General features: G+C 35.5%; 1 protein-coding gene across 5 annotated transcripts in view; it reads right to left on the bottom strand.

The window, feature by feature from the left end:
* Positions 1 to 2,399: 2,399 nt before the first annotated feature.
* The window catches only part of WDR17 (WD repeat domain 17), an 87,673-nt gene continuing 69,924 nt past the window's right edge, over positions 2,400 to 20,148 (bottom strand). For 2 of the 5 annotated variants that reach the window (XM_058524928.1, XM_058524931.1), the window contains 10 exons: positions 19,368 to 19,467; positions 18,388 to 18,527; positions 16,174 to 16,194; positions 14,153 to 14,264; positions 9,880 to 10,021; positions 9,480 to 9,582; positions 8,427 to 8,528; positions 5,202 to 5,300; positions 4,704 to 4,887; positions 2,400 to 2,550 (listed from right to left, as the gene is read on the bottom strand). In XM_058524928.1, the coding sequence (XP_058380911.1) occupies positions 2,431 to 2,550; positions 4,704 to 4,887; positions 5,202 to 5,300; positions 8,427 to 8,528; positions 9,480 to 9,582; positions 9,880 to 10,021; positions 14,153 to 14,264; positions 16,174 to 16,194; positions 18,388 to 18,527; positions 19,368 to 19,467 (1,123 nt within the window). In that variant the 3' untranslated portion in view covers positions 2,400 to 2,430. Of the gene's footprint in view, positions 2,551 to 4,703; positions 4,888 to 5,201; positions 5,301 to 8,426; positions 8,529 to 9,479; positions 9,583 to 9,879; positions 10,022 to 14,152; positions 14,306 to 16,166; positions 16,195 to 18,387; positions 18,528 to 19,367; positions 19,468 to 20,148 lie in introns of all 5 variants that reach the window. The other 3 variants (XM_058524929.1, XM_058524930.1, XM_058524927.1) reach the window with 2 other exon arrangements.

The following is a 20,148-nucleotide window of genomic DNA, read 5'->3' as shown; positions in this document are numbered from 1 at the left end:
TATGGTACAATAAACACTTATTAAGAGTTGACTTAAAGATATCTTCTATATTACTGGTATACTAAATATGAAACCCTACATTTTGCAAATAATTTCTGAGGCTTTTACTATATTCAGAATGCCTTTTGACTTAAGACCAAAAAGCGTCAATTTTCCTGTTACAAGGACAACAAAAGAGTCATTGCTCTAATGCAACCATGTTCCTGAACATGTCTGTGTGATTTCATGAAAAAATATATATATTTCATTAATTTCAATTGACATAAAAATCAAATATTTTTATGTAACTCATTTTGATATTGCAATTTTGTTAACCACCTGGTAATTTTTATACGCAAAATGTTTTTCCAATGCTTTTAAAATCATTTTCTAATGAGACATTTCATAAAAGCATATTTAAACTTTACTATTTTGATAATTTGTCCACATCATTATTGGTAATATGAACATCTTCAAATAGTAAAATAAGTTCATACTGTTTGTTTGGGTTTTCATACATACGAAATCTAATAGTGAAAAATACTTTTATAATTTTAAAAAATTGCTTTGTTTTACATATTAAGGCATAGTATATACACATTGACATAGTCAAATGACATTAATAATTATGTCAAGGATTAATAGTTATAATTAATATTAACATATAGAACACTGTAGAAGTCAAAGAATAATAGAATTGCACTTGCATCAATCCAATTTAGATTTTAGACAGAAATTGGGTTACTCCTCTATTGTCTTCAAGTGCTAAAGAGTTGTATGATTTTTTTCATATTTTATACACAAAAATACTACTCTCTTGCATTCATTCAAAATATACAAAAAGGTTACAATTGTTTGTATATGTATAACTTAAACTCAATGATACCTTTTGAAGTATTTAAAGAACAAAAGATAGGCTTCTTAATCTATTTTAAAACAAAATAAAGAGAATGATAGCAAGATTTAGACTGACATTTTTAGGTGAGGATATGCCAATTAATATGTGCTAATTAATAATCCTCCTTACCTAAAACAAATTTGAGTTACATATATCACTAAGGGCTGAAAACTATACTTCTCAGATATACTTTACATTATCCATTGCATCTCTGAGTTGCATACATTCTCTTCTATAATATTAATTTTTTTTTAATGGAATTTAAGCCTATAATGTCTTTTTGAGGAGTTAGAAGTGGTCAGTGTGATAGATGGGTACATAATATATATTGTTTTCTGTTTTAAGAAGCTTGCTTAAGAAAAATTTTAAAATATTTTAAATGCAACAAGTTTAAAGATAATAGAAACCACATTCTAGTTATATGAGCTCACTCTTTAGTTAGACAAAAACATCTATATTATAAATCCTGTAAAACAACTTAAGTATCAAAGTACTATTCTTCCTAGTATACATTAATTTCATAAATTTCAAAGTCAGAATTCTAGTACAATTGAAATACTTGTAAGTCATGCCTCAGGCTTTTTTTTTTAATTAAATAAAGCTTTACTCTTTTAATAAATATTTTAAAAATTTGAATTTATATAAAATGCCCAAAATTTCAACTAATATCCTATTTACTTACAGAAATTTATTTGAAACTAATTTTTATCAAATAAATTATGTTTTAGAGTTAATATAAATTGATTAGAGGTTATTTAAATATTAAATGCACTAATCAAAACTAATATCTATACGTACCAAATATCTTTTAAAATAGTCAATTATCAGTAAATGCAAATTCTCATACAGCTTTGACTGCATTTTGTGTTTTTCACCCCTAAATTTTCTTCATGCTTATATAACCTATTCCTTTATAACTAAATTTGAATTTCAGATAAAAAAATCTTGGTAATATTTTCTTTTTAAAAAAATAAAACTCAAAAGTATTTTGACTGTGTATCCACTTATTAATATATATTAAAATTGTAACTGAAAACTTTTATTAAATATAAACTACAAGTAGTGGCTTACTATACATTTTATAGAGGACAATATAGGTGCTTGTTAACTTGAAGATCAGTCACACACACCTGAACATTTCGATATTTCGAGATACTCGGTCATTCAAGTATTCATTAAGGACTTGCTGGATGTTGAGCACTATTCTAGATGTTGCACTATTTTATATGTTTCATTGTTTCAACAATGTAATATTTTGGTACCTTTTGTGCTTTCTGAAACTTTTATATGCTCATTTAAATTATTCAGGCCTTTATAATTTAAATACGACCTTCTTCCCAAATATAGCTATTATATTTTATAAAGGAGACACCTATTTTTCTTTGAAATTTACATAAATATTTTATTTTTTGAAGTTAATGAATAAAATCAATTGGTATTCCCCATCTCCCCTCCTCCTCCTCCCCACCTTGGCTCTTGGACAACAAAGGTTTAGGTAAGACTAACCACGAAAGGTCTTTAAAAAACAATGAAACATGGAGAAGAACCTTCTGTCAGAATGGGTTGAGTCGTATTCCGGTCCCTAACGGTGAGAATGGATTCACCTTTGCCCACATCAGAGCATCATTCAATGAGATAGCAGACTTCCCGTCTTCAAGGAGAAATACAGGGCCCTGCACATAGGGAGAGTTGAGGAAAGAGAAGATGAGATTACAACTTCACAACATGTTTCTTAACTTCCAGACACAGAATCACTCTAATAAAAAACCACTGGCGATATTTAGGCAATGCTGATAGGAAATTTTAAAATATGAGGAAAATTAGATTTTTTGAACTGCCAACAAATGTAGAAACATTTTAAAATATATTAATGTTATGCCCTGATGTCTTTCAAAATAGAATTTAGTTTTATAATTTGAATTCTTTAAATAGGTATTGTTAATCTATTAATTACTACAAAGTTAACATTTTATAAAGACCTAGTAATAGACTTAAATATACTTCACTATTTTAATCACATAGCCTATGTCAATACAGCTGGGGAAATTATTTAAGCCAGAAACTCTGAACCTGCCCTCCAGAAGATGAAAAATATATTGCTGCGTAAGTGTATACATAATTTAAAATCACGTCAGTCAAATGACTTACTAGCATATTTATAATTTAGTTACATCAGTTATTTTCTACATCAAGGGTGGTTCTGAAGAACTAAATGCAAAAAAACCTTTCAATCTATATTTCCCAGCTCTTAGAAGGAAAAGCATGATTCAAAAAATCAAAATGGAATAAACATTTATCTTCTAGATTATGTTCTAAAGTTATCAGATTTTTGATCATGATTTCAAATGCTTCAGCTTGTTGTTAGCAAATTATTTCTAAATATTGAAAAATCCATCATGTGAAGTAAACAGCTTCCCATTCACAGGTACTTGACAATTTCACAGTTATAACCAGAACACATTAATTTTCTGTTGAAATAGAAATATCCTGGGAGGGTAGCACTCCATATAAATTAGTCATTTGTGCCTTAGTCTATCTAAGATAATTAGTAGATCCTTTCCTAACAGAGGTTTGGGTGCAGAGAGGGTAGACAGCATTTCTATTAGGTCTCTTGGCTATCTCGATGGAGAAAAAGGACTCGAAGAGGAAATAGGGACACGCAAGTATCAGGTACTAGAAATGGCACAGAGGGCAGTGAGTGGCACTCAAGATATATTCTAAAAATTGCATCATGTTTTTTGCTCTTAATTAAGTTATTGAATTTACTGCTTCGGTTCTTTACCTCTGAACATAAGTGGATAATAAGCATGTATACAACTATGTGTCCTGTCCGTTTTTTGGAATATATTGATTTGTTCTGAAGACTTAGTTAGTTTGCAGTGTCAAGTCAAGCTATAGTTAGGATTTACGTTAGGAGCACGCTATTTAATTTATTTTGAGTGGTTATCCCAAAAAGTACCTTTCTCCATTGGCCTGGCATGTCAGTATCAGAAATGTAATTGGCCAGTTACATAAGAAATAAAAGAATCAACTGAGTACAATGTGACTATTACTGGAAGGTGGAGTTCTTTCAGTCGAATCTGTAGTCTCAATTAGCATTTCATCAGGATTCACCTTTGTTTACTTCATGGGGACACCTACAACTAGTCCTGGCTCTGAGATGATGAAGGCTTCTCCATTTTCTGGAGATAATGGCACCCCTGAGTCACACTGGGAGGCTCTGGCATCATTCACCATCATTACTTTGATTGTACATTAGGGACCATTCCTTGGGAATTCACCATCCCTCATGATTGATCCCAATAATTTTTAATTGCTTAAAAGTTCAGTAAGTCAATGTAAGAACATGCATAATATATCAATAATATTTTATACATCCATCAGTTTTTAATTACTTTCTTTGTGTTTATAAAAAATAAATGGAGACTAGAAAATTAAAATTAATCTGAGATATAATAATTTGTAACTGTGTTGATTGTTGCTTCATCTTCCTTATTTAATTTCCCTAAGGATGTGATCTGTATGTATTTTAAAACATTTGTTACTAAGTATACAAAATCATTTGTTACTAAGTATACCTATGACATGCATTACTTTTATGATAATAGTACAATGACTATCTCTGTGAATTTATTTTAAGGAGAGAGAGACTATTTATACTAACTATGGAAGGAGTAAGGGCAATATTTTCTCACTAGGCCTCAGGCTTGTTTATAGGTACCCACTTTTATTCAGACTATGCTTATTTTAAGAACACATTTCAAAAAATAATAAAACAAATAAAAATGATGGAAATGCACAATTTATGCCTGACATTAGGCTGTACCTGTATTTTTAATCCCGTAAGACAAGAGATGTGAATATCAGAATGACCGGGGAGATTTGATCCAGTCACATAATCTGGTCCAATAATTCCTTTGAGTGGTTCTTCTTTTAGTCTCTTTAGTAAAGCTGCATAAATCATTCTTTGTGAATCAGAAGGGGTTGTATATGGAGATTCTTCTGATGATCTATATTTTCAACAGATATTACATTTTCATTTTTATAGGATCATAAAATTATTGAGGTCTAGATTAGAAACAGTCCTTGATGATTATTTAGTCCCCCTTTATAGATGACAGCAAATTAACTTTAGACTTAATTTATAGTAAAACAAGTGACTTAAGGCAGAAAAGAACAGCATTGTAAATTATTACTGGATAGATGCTAAACAAACTAAGATTCATTATTCTGCAAAGATTAATAAGGAGACAATACACATTGTCAACAAGTTTGTCTATAATATTAAGTAACACAATCTGATCTTTCTATCATATTTACTCACCGGTTGATGGACTGCGTGCAAGCTCTCCATGCATCCAGTTCCTCAGAAAGGTGTTCAATTTTTAAAGGCACTGACACCTCCCGACGTTTTAATAGCTGACTGAGACGTGAAAAAGAAATTAACATCTGACATCCAAGACTAAGACATGAAAAAGCAAATGAATTTTAAATAATTGCAATTTTAGACTTAACAACTATTGTTCAAAAATATATCTGTACACATGAATACGTGTGTGTGTGCGTGCTCAGTTGTATATTTAGCCTTTAAGTCCCTGGCAAGTCAAAGATGTTCAATAAATATTGGTTGGATGACAGTCTGAGTGAGTGGGCGGGTGAATAAATGAACTGCATAATGTATGGAGAAAGGTTAGACAAGCCAAGAGATGTTGAGGAATAGCCACATCTGGCTACTGTACGGTACAGTGTGTGTCTGTATGAAAAATGGATATTAGGAGTGAGAAAGCAAGCGAGAGAGCAGGAAGAGAAGAATGTCAACCAGCACCAAAAATGGAAATGCTGATTTCAATTCTTTAGAGACAGAGATGTGTGAAAAGAAGCAGTGAAACAGCAGCAGTAATCCATCACATCTGTGTATAAAAACTGGAAAACAGATATGATTATTATTAATTATGAAGCTTTAGATAAGGAATTACTAGTCTTAGTTTCTAGAATAAGTTACAAACTCAGTGTGTTTTTCAAGGAACTAAATTGAAATTTGAAAGTAAAAGCTAATAGGGGTAAAAAGAAAAAGACCATAAGACCTTAGAGATGAAGTAAAAGAAGCATTTCTGCAATTTACATTTTATGGTTACTCTTGATAGCCGTCGTCACTCTGCTGGACATGATATGAATTGGTGAGGACAAAAGGTATAAATAACTCCCCCCACACACATCTAACATTTCAGTAATATTATCTCAAATCAGGAGCTTATATTTTTTTTGAGGAAGATTAGCCCTGAGCTAATATCTGTTACCAATCCTCCTCTTTTTGCTGAGGAAGACTGGCCCTGGGCTAACATCCATGCCCATCTTCCTCTATTTTGTATGTGGGATGCCTACCACAGCATGGCTTTGATAAGCAGTGCATAGGTCCGTGTCCCGGATCCGAACCAGGAAACCCTGGGCTGCGGAACTTAACTGCTACACCAAGTGGCCGGCCCCAGGCGCTTATTTTGTTCAACCCAAAATTACTGAACATAAAAATTTTTCATTGAGAATGTGGATAGCTCCAAAATGAATTCCTTAAATAATCTGGCTTCCTGTCCACAATTTTGCACTTGACAGTACTTCTGCCCAGTAGATTTTGATGATCTACTGTATGTAAAGCACTGTTAAAGAGCAAGGAGAAAAAGCAAGGGGAAACAGGTTGAGGAAACGCTGTGAAAAGTATCAGGGAAAGCTTACATTTGTCCAGGGAATTACAAGTAACTCAGTTTGGCCGGAGCAGAGAACAGATAAAAGGATACAGTGGGTGACAAGGTTGGAACCCAATTTTTGTGGACCCTTAATGTAAGGCTAAGGATTTAGAACATTATCTGTAGACAGTGGGGAGACCTGGAAAGCATTAAAGAAGGGTGGTGCTTTAGGAGGGCTAATGCAACAGCAGTACATGGGATGGGGGACAGGAGGAGAAAGATGGAGGGAGGGTGAGCAGATGAGGGCTACCGCCAGTGAGAGCTAATGAAGACATAGCTATGGCGGTACAGAAAATGAGAAAAGGATGGATGTGGGCATTGACTAAATAATCGGATGTTGACAGTGAGGGAAAACACTTTATCATGACCCTGATCATTTAATTCCGGATGACGGAAATGTAATGACACTGTCAAAAGAAAGAGAGAACACAGGAGAAGGAGTAGATCTGAGAAGGAGGATGATTTTCATTTTGAGCAGGCTGAGTTGAAGGCTGGAGTTGAGCAGGCTGCTGGATATACACAGAAGAGCTCGGAGTAGGCTCGGCCTGAATATGAAACAGTGAGTTATCTCCATAACTCACAGGTGACGGGTGAAGCCAGAAAAATGGTGAGGTTTCCGAAGGACAGAGTGTAGGAAGAAGAGAGGAGAGAAGAGGAGTGGAGACATGGGAGGAGAGTGAGCTGGAGGAGCTGAAAAAAGGGAAAGAAAGAGCAGAGAACCAGAGAGAACAACTTTGAGGAATCTGGTGTGAGCAGGCTGGGGAATCAATCTAAGGAGCAAGTCAGGGCAGCAAAGATACCGCTGTCATAGACGTAAGAGGAGTTATTTAAAATTAGGGTGGTCTTAAGTATTTCTTTCTAAACTCACATGTTTCCCTTAACTTAGACACATTCTCTCAAGTCTCTCCTGCCTTACAAATAAAAAGCCTTCTTTTTATTCTTAATATTATTTCAAGTGACCATTTTCTGTCTCTTTACTTTCACCATCACCCAAGTCATATACAGCTGAACATATTTCTTTAAATAGTATTTTCATTCCATGTGATACATCCTGTTGTTCCTATAATGGTTTTTTAGGGAAGGCACTGGATTTTACTGTTGAGTATAACAAGTTTTAAGCATAATGGCTGAAGTTCACTGAACTGTCATAAAACACATGAATTTGACAGGTTCTGCCTGAATATAAAATAGCGAGCTACCTGCTACTCACAAACTCTCTTACTGTGCTTTTTTTCTACTGTAGAGATTGGAAAGCCAAGACACCCGGCTTCTCATCTTTTAAAGGTAGCGTTCCACACTTCCGGCCAGTGAGGATGCAGGCACCAACCTCACGGAGAACTTTCCTCTGGAATCAAATGGTCTTGCCCTCTGTGGTCTCCATCCTCTCACCTCCACCTCTCTCTCCTGCTTAGGATGCAGACACAATAGACAGGGGTTGCAGCTACCTGGTAACCACAGGTAACTCAAGCAACAGGAAGGAAGCCAAGAATGTCAGGGTCAAGAGAAGGGAAGAATGCAGGTCCTTGATGGAATCCATAGCAGCTGTAACAGCCCTGGAATGCCTACCTCAAGTGTCTTGTCATACGACCAATAATCCCTATGCGTTTAAGCCAGAATTAGGATTTATGTCATTTACAGCCTAATTCATTTCTAATCCATATAGTTTATTGTCGCTTTGTTACAAAGTACATGCTGAGTGAATAAATGGATGCATACAATATGTATTTACTGCCTTCTATGATACACTTAGAGACTAATCATCTTAGTGAAAGAATTTCTCTAATTTCATAAAAGAAGAGAAATTGTTTTACCTTGTGTACTCATAAAGTGCTGGAATGATGCTTTGGTACTGTCTTTGGATAGCCAATAATGCACCAACATAACCACATAATATGAGCAATTCATTTCGAGATCTGAAAGAGAATATTTTTTTAATCCCATAATTTGAAGTGCAGAACATTACTCTCATATATAGTTATTGTACTTGTATCTATATATTTTGATGGGTGACATTTACAGCAAAATATGCTTCAAAAATTTTCTAAACTTTTAGATGTTTTATTAATCAGTTAACTTCTATTCAGACATTTATGCTATAACATGAATTGTAATTTAAAATAAAAGTTTTTACATCATATTTAACTCTTGCCTTCTTGTTTTTCTCTTGTTTTTTCATTTAATTTCTCCCTAAGTAACTCATTTGGTCAGATTTAGGAATTCCTGGCATATGGTGTAAACTCTAGGAAAGGGCAAAGAACACCCACTCCGTTTCCTGCTGGGGAAAGGTGCCAAAGCTTCGCAGGCTGCCGCATCATCCTTTCCACATGGGCATTAAAACAAAAATAGCCCAAAGCCTCTATTACAAATTATGCATAGTCTCTGGGGACTTTAGTTATATGGCTAACAATGTCCTTAGGTGATATTTGAATTCAGGGATGGTGTCTTATTTTTTACTTTCTAGCACTTTCTCTCCATTCCCCCAGCCTAGCATGCTTGGCACACAGTGGATATTTAATAGATATGACCACTAGTTTCTTGAGGACTTGAGGTCCAAAACCAGCCCAAAGCATTGAATTAGCCCTATTTGAACCAGGCGTGTATATGTTTGTATGTATTTGCATACACATATATAAACCTACACACAGTGGGTGGTAGTAAGTGGGACAACTAAGATGTATTGTTTCTGTTTCAAATTGATCTCCATATTTTTTCTTAAGAATATAACAAATAAAAATGTAATCTCTTTGCAAGTGCATCTACCTGTCCAAGATGATCTTATTTCTTGGCCTGAACACCAAAAATAATATAGCCATTCTGAAACACTACATAGGTTCAGTTACACATTTTGGAAAAAAAGTACTCACTCTGTACACGTATGCAAGACTAATTTTTCAGTAGGAATATAACTCAGTAAGTCAAGAACAGGGTAAATGGTATCCAAAGTCCAATCTGAACTCTTGATGCATTCTGGCAAAATAAAACCAAATAAACGATTCTCTAAATAGTACTAATAAAACTTGTTCATCCCATTTTTAACTTATGTAATTAATTCTCTTCTGGTCAATCCTATCTACTTCTTTATTTTCTAGATCATAAGTACCTGCCTATTTACCTCTCTCAGGTCCCCACACTGTATAATTACAAATCTCTTTCCTTTTTGAATTTAGACTAGCTAGTGCTTGATTTTAAGGCTGATTATCAATATGAATAAAAAGATCAAATAAATGAGTAGATTTTAAATTATATTACCAACTAGAAACTTACCTTTGATGAAGTCAATACCAATAGGAAGGGCTTTTTCAGGTTCTTGACTTAACAAGTAATACTTTACAGTTTCAAATAGATTGCCTTCTGTATGGGCTGTCTCAGCTAACTGCACACATTCCTCCACTGGGGGTAGCTTGCACTAGAAAAGAATTGGTTTGATGACAATGTTACTAAAACTTATAGGGATAAAAGCAACAGTATACATAGTAAATATTTCCAATATGCCTAGTATGTTTTTCTTATTAAGGTTTCCAAAATAGATGTAGGTGAAATAATTTGTATTAAGAGCATACGTTTATGGAAATACCTTTAAGATCTGATTACAATAAATAGGGTATTACCTAATGAGTCAGCAGTCTTTCATCACACAAATAATTAATAAAAGAGGTGGAAGTAAATTGCCCTGATTGTGATATTGGAATTAGTACCTGCAAATGTAATTTAGCAAAAAATGCTGAGATTAGTTATTTTAGAACAAATGTACTGACCAGCGTCAAAAACTACATTAACGGGTCGGCCCAGTAGAGTAGCGGTTAGGTTGGCACGCTCCGCTTCAGTGGCCCGGGGTTCACCGGTTCGGATCCTGGCTGCAGACCTACGCACCGCTCATCAAGCCATGCTGAGGTGGCTTCCCACATAGAGCCTAGTAGGATGTACAACTATGACATACAACTATCTACTGGGGCTTTGGGGAGAAAAAAGGAGGAAGATTGGCAACAGATGTTAGCTCAGGGCCAAGCTTCCTCAAGGAAAAAAAAAAAAAACTACATTAAATGTAGAAATCATAAAAGGTGCACCCTTACGTGTCCTCTACGTGGTAATTTAATTTCACTTGGCCTTTGAGACAAAGCAACTTTATTTCAAGCAAAAAGGCACAAAATGTACAAGCTCTAAAAGTTTTTAGCTTTGACATTCTGAAATGCCACCAAGTGGAGATTTTGAGCCTGTGAAATCTCATTACTGTAAAATGAAAAGCAATACTCCTCATTTTTTCAAATAATTTTTTTTTCTGCAAAACTGAGCGTCTACTCCTCCTTCAGGTAAGTTCTTCTGCATCCATGATGTAGGCAGGAATTAAGTTATCTTTTAGAGCAAATTCTGGTATGTTCATGATTTTTGAAGCATAAGTGTTCAAGTTTGTTGGTTTGTTTCTGAGCAACACTTATCAAGGTTCAGGGCTTTGTCTCACCAGTCTTTGGCAACCACTGAGACAGCTTCCACTGCAAAAATATTCTGTGTTGTGTCTCCAGAAGACGTGGTTCACCCACAGGAAGGTCGTCCATCTCCTCTGCTTTGAGATTGTCACCCTCTTCCCTCTCGCTTGTCTTTCACATCCCCTTAAGCTACTAAGGTGGTTTGTCCAATTTATTTATTCATGCATTTATTCAACAGTTTCAAATTTTCTGTTATTTAAAAGTTAGGTCAACTGAACATTCTAGATCCCTCAATCTCTCTCTCTCTCAAAAACAATTACAACAAACTAATTAAAGGAGTTCTCATGTATATGACATTTCACATTGTTTCCCCATCGTTATTCACCAAAGGCCAGCTATGCACTGAGCAAGTACTATGTGCTGAGTGCCGCGCCCCGCTGGATAGAGACAGTTTCTTCATGGTGATATATGCTCAAAGTAGAGGGAATAAAAAATTGTTCCCACTGAAATTCCATTCTCAAATAGAATACAGTAAGAAGAGTAAGATGACCATCCCTGTAGTTCTTATCCTTTCTTAAAATTCTAAAATTTACATGAGTTAACATAATATTTGAATATATAATGTTTAGTATCACTTGTGAAATTGCCCACGGTTGTTAACACCTTTACACATACGAACTAGTCTTTCTAAAGTGTTATTAATAAAGTCAGACCAGAGAGTCTAATTATATCCTTTCAGAATGTGTGATGAAAAGACGAGGTGAGTGCTGCTCTCACCCCATCACTAATGGTTGTGTAAACACAGACAAGTACTCAGCCTCTCTAAGCCTCGATATTAACACCTGCCCCTCTTGCCTCAGAGGAGATGCTAGTGTACATTAAAACACGACACAGTAAATGTAAAGTATAACTGAAAAAAACACTCCTGCTTCCTTCCATATGCATTTTAATTCCAACACAAAAATAGCTTTTATTTGTCATGTTTATAAAAGCAAAGTGCAGCTTATATAAAACATGATTCATAGAATATAAAGTGTATAAAGTAAAAGTCACCCATAATCTCACAACCCATTGGTAACTTTGAACATTTATCCTTTCACAGCATTTCCCCTGATACCACAAGTACTCACATACACACACACACATGCACACAACACACGTGCACACTCACACACTCTTGGTCTAGCTTTATTAACACAATACTCAGTACACATCCGTTGCTGAATGAAAAGGGCCTCACCCACTGGGGAAAAATGAAAGTTCATATAAGTGAAACAAAATTTTGTTATTTTGAGAGTTAAAAATGAGAAAATGTTTTACCGGGCCGGCCCCGTGGCTTAGTGGTTAAGTGAGCGCGCTCCGCTACTGGTGGCCCCGGTTCGGATCCTGGGCGCGCACTGACCACGCACCGCTTCTCCGGCCATGCTGAGGCCGCATCCCACATACAGCAACTAGAAGGATGTGCAGCTACGACATACAACTATCTACTGGGGCTTTGGGGAATAAAAAGGAGGAGGATTGGCAATGGATGTTAGCTCAGGGCTGATCTTCCTCACAAAAAAATAAATAAATAAATAAAAAAGAAAATGTTTTACTTTTATCTTTTTCTTAAAAGAAAAAGATACATATCTTCTTAAATATGCTATAAATAAAATTAAAATGTTCACAGTTATTTTCAAAATGAAAGTCATATGGCACGTGCATAGTTTCATAATCTGCATTTTATTTAACTATTTTATAGCCACCTAGCAATGTCAATAAAAACAGAACTTCATGATCTTCTTAATGGATTAACAGCACTGAAATGTATTGCAATTTACATAAACAATCTCCCTATGGTTGGATATTTTGGTTGTTTTTATATATAATCTTGGTACACAAATTCATATATCCTGCAAAGAAGTATTTTTTTTAAAGCACTTTAGAATAATGCATGTAACGTAAGGTTACAGCAAAAAGATGGCCGCCTAGGAAGCAAGCCCTCATAGACAATGAGTCTGCTGGTGTCTAATCTTAGACTTCCCAGCTACCATAAAGTTAAAAAAAAAAAAAAAACAAGGGCCAGCCTCGTGGTGTAGTGATGAAGTTCAGCGTGCTCTGTTTCAGCGGCCCAGGTTTGCGGGTTCAGATCCTGGGTGTGGACCTATACCACTCGTCAGCCATGTGTGGTGGTGACCCACATATAAAGTGAAGGAAGACTGGCATAGATGTTAGCTGATGGCTAATCTTCTACAAGCAAAAAAAGAGGAAGAGTGGCAACAGATGTTAGCTCAGGGCGAATCTTCTTCAGCAGAAAAAACAAAAAAAGAAAAAGAAACTATCCTTGAGCCTCAGACAGAAACAATGAATGTGGCCTCTCCAGTATTTCTTCTACCAAGAAGAACAGCTTCTGAAATGAAGAAACTGAACTCTAGCGGCTAAAAGGAGTGCCCAGGGTTAAACAAAGGGTTAGAGAGGAAATGAGAACTGAAACAGAGGTCTTCTGACACCCGGTCCAGAGTGCTTCCCTCCACCCACGACACCTTTCTACCGCCCATGGTACTGGACCCAGTCTGGAGCTCTATCCATTTGCATCTTTACATCATGGCATTCTGTAGGGATGGCAATAATTGTATGCACATTAGCATAATAAAAAAGTGATTTACCCCTCCAAAAAAAACTTCATTAATTCTTGTAAAGATCCTAAATTGTCTATTTTTAAAAAGCAAGCATACGTGAACCCTAAGAGGCGAGGTGGTGCAGTGGGAAGGACTTGGGATTGGGAATAAGAGATGCTGAAGTTGCAGTTCTCACTCACTCCACCATTAACTAATTCAGGCAAGTTCCCTACTTTCCCTGAGTTCACTTTCTTTGTAAATAAGAACAATATCCCCTGCTTTTCAAGGTTTCATGAGAATTGAGTAAAATACAAATATATGTGAAATTTTAGAACAGTTCCAAGTATACAGTAGAAGTTCAATGTTATTTCTTATTGTTATCATTTTTGCTGTATTTATAAAAGAGCCCTAAAGGGACCATATAATTGGTTCTCTGAATGCATCTCTATTTGCTGGAACCTAAAGTTAGTTCAATTAGTACTGCATTCCGAACTAGACTATTTAACATCGTCAGCATACCTTCTCGTGAAGATCATTTATCTCTTCAGTACACCCTGGGTAGAAAGCACAGAGTTTTACCAACTGTAGTTCATTATCAGGAGTCAGCAGGAGAAGATCGGCTGCCAAATTCCTATTCACATAACAAAGGGGAAACGTCAACGAGGAAAAAATCTAAAAATAACATTTAGGACAATTTCAAAGGAAGAAGACTTTATTACCTCTCTTGCTTTTCTCTTTACATAAACAGTACTAATTTCATGTTTAATTATGAAACTCCTCTAAATGTAGATTATAGAAACCAAAGGGCATGAAAGAAAAATGAATTATGAAATTCCTAAATATTTTTTAAAAATTTAAACTGAGTCTACATATTTACAATTCATTTTGTATTATAGAATAATTCTCTAACCAAACTAAGTAGTAGTAGATATGTTCTTTGGAGGGAATTATAAGCAAATGTGTGAAAGCTAATTCTCATCAACTTTGTTATGCTTGCCAACACTGGACAATTGTAATAGCCAGCTCATTAAAGCTACTAGAATACTTAGATATTTTAAGTTTAGAATTTGGGGTATTCTACATATTTCTTAAACTTTAGGTGGATATCAAAGATAGAAAGGCAATTTTCTGATTTACTTTTTAAAGATTCAATCAATGGGATAAATAATTTTAAAATAAGGCATTTAGGGCTGGCCTGGGGGCATAGTGGTTATGTTCGTGCTCTCCGCTTCGGCGGCCCAGGGTTCTCAGGTTCGGATCCCAGGTGTGGACCTACACACCACTTGTCAAGCCATGCTGTGTTGGTGTCCCACGTACAAAATAGAGGAAGATCAGCACAGATGTTAGCTCAGGGACAATCTTCCTCAAGCAAAAAGAGGAAGATTGGCAACAAATGTTAGCTCAGGGACAATCAAAAAAATACATATATAAGGCACTTAAAAAATTGTATGGACATAACAGCTTTACATCAAAATATTGTGTACAAAATCCTTTTTAAGAACGACAAGGTGAAAAGTTTTTGATTGAATGCATCATAACTGAGGAAACACTAATTTTTAATGATTCAAGATGTTATTATTCAATTTTCAAGAAACTGACATATATACACAAGGCATGACTTTAGAATAGGCAATATTTCGCATGTGAATTTATGAAAGGTGTGCTGTGGACTCTGAGAGTAAAATCCTCCTTCACCCTTATTGTGAAGTCTTCAGTAAAATCTACATTGGTCATTTATGTAAATAAATTATTTTTAACATTAAGAGATGTTTAATCAAGAATATAGTGAGTATACAGCAGGAATAGAGATGATTCATGTGTGTCAAATTTCTATCATCATAGGGCAGGTAAGTCTTTGAGTGTTTTCCCAAGTTCCAAATTTGAGTAACTCATCTGTTTCTACTAAAAAGTACAAATGGCTTTGTTTTCTGACACCAACATTTAATAGCAGTTTTCAATAACGTCCATGTGAATACAGAAATCATCATTTACAGCATGCAAAATAGCTGTGCTAAAACTCTATTCAAACTTCTATGAACTACAGACAAAAATCTGACTTTCTTACCATAGAATTATATCCTATAGTGAAATTTACAGCAATGCTAGCTAATTTTATTCACTCTTTAGTCTAATGTACTATTTATTAAAAATTCAGTATACCAGTTGGGGAAAATGTACATATATGTAATGATATAGACCAACCAAATGATCTAAACTCCTAAATTTCACTATCAGAACAGGTTTTTTAAGTCGCTTAGCTGAGTCAGCTCTTATTTTGTACTGTAGAAAGCCACAGTTCATTTATTACACAAGCTTTAAGTATAAAATCATTAGTGATTTTGTACCTAGGTTATAGGGACTGTTATCATTACTTTGGAGTTAGGTTTTATAAGCTACAAAGTACATGAATGAATTGCCATTCTGTAAAACAATAAAGCAAAGGCAGTTAATGATCATATCTTAATATAGAGTTGGTATTCTAAAAATAAAATAATACATGAATTTTTAAAGCTAAACAGTTTCATAAAACTACATAATACCTGTATCCAACAGATGGGAAGCTAAAAAGAAAATAATTTTGAATATGAATACCACGAATAAGCAATGAGAACCAAGAAGAAGCAAACTTTTACCAATAAATGGAAAAGATGTAGTGTTCTTGGTTTATACAATTATGCACATTCTCTTGAAATTATGCAGCTATCAATTATTATTTTTTTAATTTGTGGAGCTCTACTAATAGCCATGAGGATTATAGATTTCACCTGGAAATAAACCTGATCAGCACCATATATTTCAGAATTTGAACTTTATCCTGGAGACATAAATTCCATATATATCAGGATATATGGAACTTACATATCCATAACTATGGATATATAAAGGAAAACTCTTGGGAGGAAGTACAAGGAAACAGAAATTTGTTTTACATTAAAAGTAACTAAGACATATAGTCAGTTGAAAGATTTTTAAACCTCTGTTAAATGTAATTTCTATTTATGTTTTGCTACTTTGTACCTTTACTTTAAAAAAAAATCGCATTTTATTTAGATTAGATGATGACTTTTAGCATGGACTCAGTCACCTTTGTGAATAAATAATCTGTGTGAGACCTCATGCTTTGGGATGGGTCTAGGGCAAGTTGGGGTAACCATGTAATTGACTACCACAGTGCTTGACAGAGGGAAAGCTGGGTACTCTCAAAGGATGGTCAGCACTAAATATATTTAAGTCTAAGTCTGATGGTGGGGTACCACTACATTTTGGTAGGGGTAGGGAGGTCTGATATCACTGTAAGATATTAAAAATTAGAATAATTCTAAGATTCCTGATTTACTATAAAGCCCCCAGATCCAGACAGAAAAGGAGAATGGACAGTGTTGCTCTTTTTCCGAGTTAGCCTCAGTTAAGGAGGTGGTATAGTGTGAGAGCTGCCACAGACTGAGTGTTTGTCCCCCCAAAATTCCTATGTTGAAACCTAACCCCAAATATGATGGTATGCGGAAGTGGGGCCTTTGGGAGGTGACTAGGTCATGAGGGCAGAGCCCTCATGAATGGTTAGTGATTAGAGATTGATAAAAAAGGCCACAGAGACTCTCTGACCCCTGCGCAATGTGAGCACAGGGAGAAGACGGCTGATTATGAACTAGGAAGCCGGCTCTCCTCAGACACTGAATTTGTCAGTGCCTTGATCTTGGACTTCTCAGCCTCCAGAACTATGAGAAATAAATTTCTGTTGTTTATAAGCCCCCCCAGTCTGTGGTATTTTGTTATAGTAGCCTGAATTAAGACAGCAGCTAAAAGTGCAAACTTTGAAGCCAGTTTATGTAGCTTTGAATCTTGGCTCTACCATGCACAGAGACCTGAGGCAAATCCATATCTACTGCAGAGTATCTAGTGAGTTACTACATGTAAAGTGCTCAAAACAGTGCTTGGCACACAGAGAGCAGTACAGAAGTGCTAGTTAGCTGTCATTATTGTTATTACTATCTGCAGTGTTCAGTAGTGGAGCCTGCATAGCTCCATCTTAAGAGTGGTGCGTGTGTGCATGGGGTTTATACGGGGACAGGTGAAAGTCCTGATAAACAAGTTTATTTAGAAACTTCTTGAGGTTCTAAGTATTGGGGAAAAGAGAAGATAAAAAGTCTAAAATCACCTTTATTCAACAAACATCTACTGAGTGACAGCATCATATCTTTCCTGAAGGTGCCTCCATAGTGAAGGACTGCCTGCCCTATGAACAGGGCTCTGCAGATGCGAGCGAGAACTGCTCTGACCTGGATTTCCAGGTTACTCAGGGACTTTCCAGGGTCTATCCCTTAGAGTATTGCCCGAGTCTGGGGAAATGGCCTGTTCCACATCTTCAGCTAAACCATCTACTACTGTACATTAGAAAAGTAACCTTATTTTCCAAACCTTAAACTAAGACACAAAACCCGAGAAGAGTGAGTGTAGATACGCAGAATTTAAAATGTGGGGATGTGTCCCGATAATCCTAACAAGGGCACATTTATTGTCTCATGATGCTTTATGTGCTTAAAATATTATGGAATTACAACTGGGCTACTTCAGAATAGGCCATGGTGGATTTCATTACAGAACCATGATAGCTCTCACCATTCCTTCATTCCCACATCACCATTTCCTCCCAAGACATTATCACGCCAACACACATCTTATCAAATGCAACTTACAATAGTCAAAAAATGTATTCCATCACTATAAAGTTATTCTTTGAATTCAGAAATTCTTACCATGTTGAAATCATCATGCATTTTCTCGCCAATAATTCTAGGGCGTAGTGGGTTGCCGGTGCCGCAGCCTCTCCCAGGACTGTGCCCACACAGACGGCCAACTCCAGCTCATTCCCACGAATCAGGTACGCCATAGCAAGCTTGCTCAAGAAGAAAACAACGTCGTCAGTCCCACAGGTGCTGGGTAGGATCATCGCTCCCCGCCAAGCTCGTAAAGTAGATAAGGCTGTATTGACCTATAATCAATTATTCTTATAAAATATTGAATGCAGTATTTCTACAAAGGCCTTGTGCAAGAGCAACTGCAATTTTCAGATGGAAAAGCTGATAAAGAGACACCGGGAATTTCATAAGGTCAGAATTTAAGAGTTTAGAACATTTGCTCATATTTTTGTAATTAATGACTAACAGTCTCTCTGCAATATCCTCAACGTGTCCTTCAGTCTATCTGGAAAAAACGTAAATCCTTGAAAGCTTCTTCAATAGTGTACAATGATTATCAATTATTCCCTAAAATCAATATATCTAAGGATATATGTAAAATATCATCTATACTTATAGAATCTTTACTTAATATTTTCCTTATTACACTAGTGGGTCAAATGGGAAATACCTTAAAAACATAACTTGTGAAGAATATGCTCAAGTATACTTAAAAATAAGTGCTTTCAAAAGCCAGGTATTCTGAGACCATGTCTAGCAATTTTTCCCTTTACCACACTACTGCTTCTCATACACGATGAAATACTTAGAGTAAGGTTGTTACAAATGTGTATCTTGTGACAAAAATAAACAAATAAATAAAAAAGATCTGATAGTCTGTAGAGTTTGTGTGTGCTTATTAGGCACGTAAATACTCCGGTGTGCAAAGCATGCAAAAGCAGATCGTACACAGGAAGTCATCATATTTTTTTTCCCTCAAACACCAGGACACATCTTAAGAGCTCTTCATCCACATAAACCAATTTGAAATGTCATACCTCAATATCATCTACAGCGAGGTGGCAGCATGCCGCTAGGACTGCTCGTCCATCCTGAAAATACCATTCTGCCAGTTCTTTGCTGACTTTGTGCAGGAGGCTAGAGAGAAAAAGAATATATATTCTACACAAATACAAAGATTCAATCATGAAAGTGAACTAATGCCCTTTGCTAACAAGCTGATTAAGGGATCAAATAGGATTTAATTTGATATCCTTGATTTAGGTACAAAGCCTGATTTGGGGGGAAAAATTAGGAAAGCAGTCTTTCTTAATAGATGAGCTGATCAACCCCCTGCCCCCCAATTGTCAGAAGAAAAATCTAATTTTCAAAATTTATCATCCTACATGGCATAATGTATGACTCAGCTATAGGGGCAGTTAACCTTATAAGAATTAGAGATTGAAGTGAAACTTTTCAAAATTTAGGTGGTAACCAAAATGTGGGTAGTGTATGTTAGATCTTTAAAATGCCAAGTTTAGAAACGGCCGAGAATAGTGGCAAAGAACCAGGAAGAAATATGTTAGTTCCAACACATTATTTGCTTAACATTTTATGATCCATAAGTGTCCTAAAAGTTTAAATATCCTATTTTCTAGGGCAATAATAGCAGCCAGTAAATGAGGCAGGGGAAGGTAGATTATTAGATTGAAAAAAGGTCAAAAGGCTGAAGAATTCTAATTTCCATTTCTTTTAAAAACATAACTATTTGGATTTCTTCTCTAAGAGGCCTAAATATTATTCTAGATACTAATGCCAGATCATGGGATTATGAACTAT

Source organism: Diceros bicornis, chromosome 29, assembly GCF_020826845.1.
Source record: "Diceros bicornis minor isolate mBicDic1 chromosome 29, mDicBic1.mat.cur, whole genome shotgun sequence".
Taxonomy (NCBI): Eukaryota; Metazoa; Chordata; class Mammalia; order Perissodactyla; family Rhinocerotidae; genus Diceros; species Diceros bicornis.
The sequence above is the reverse complement of the archived record's forward strand: the minus strand, read 5'-3'. Positions and strand labels throughout refer to the sequence as shown.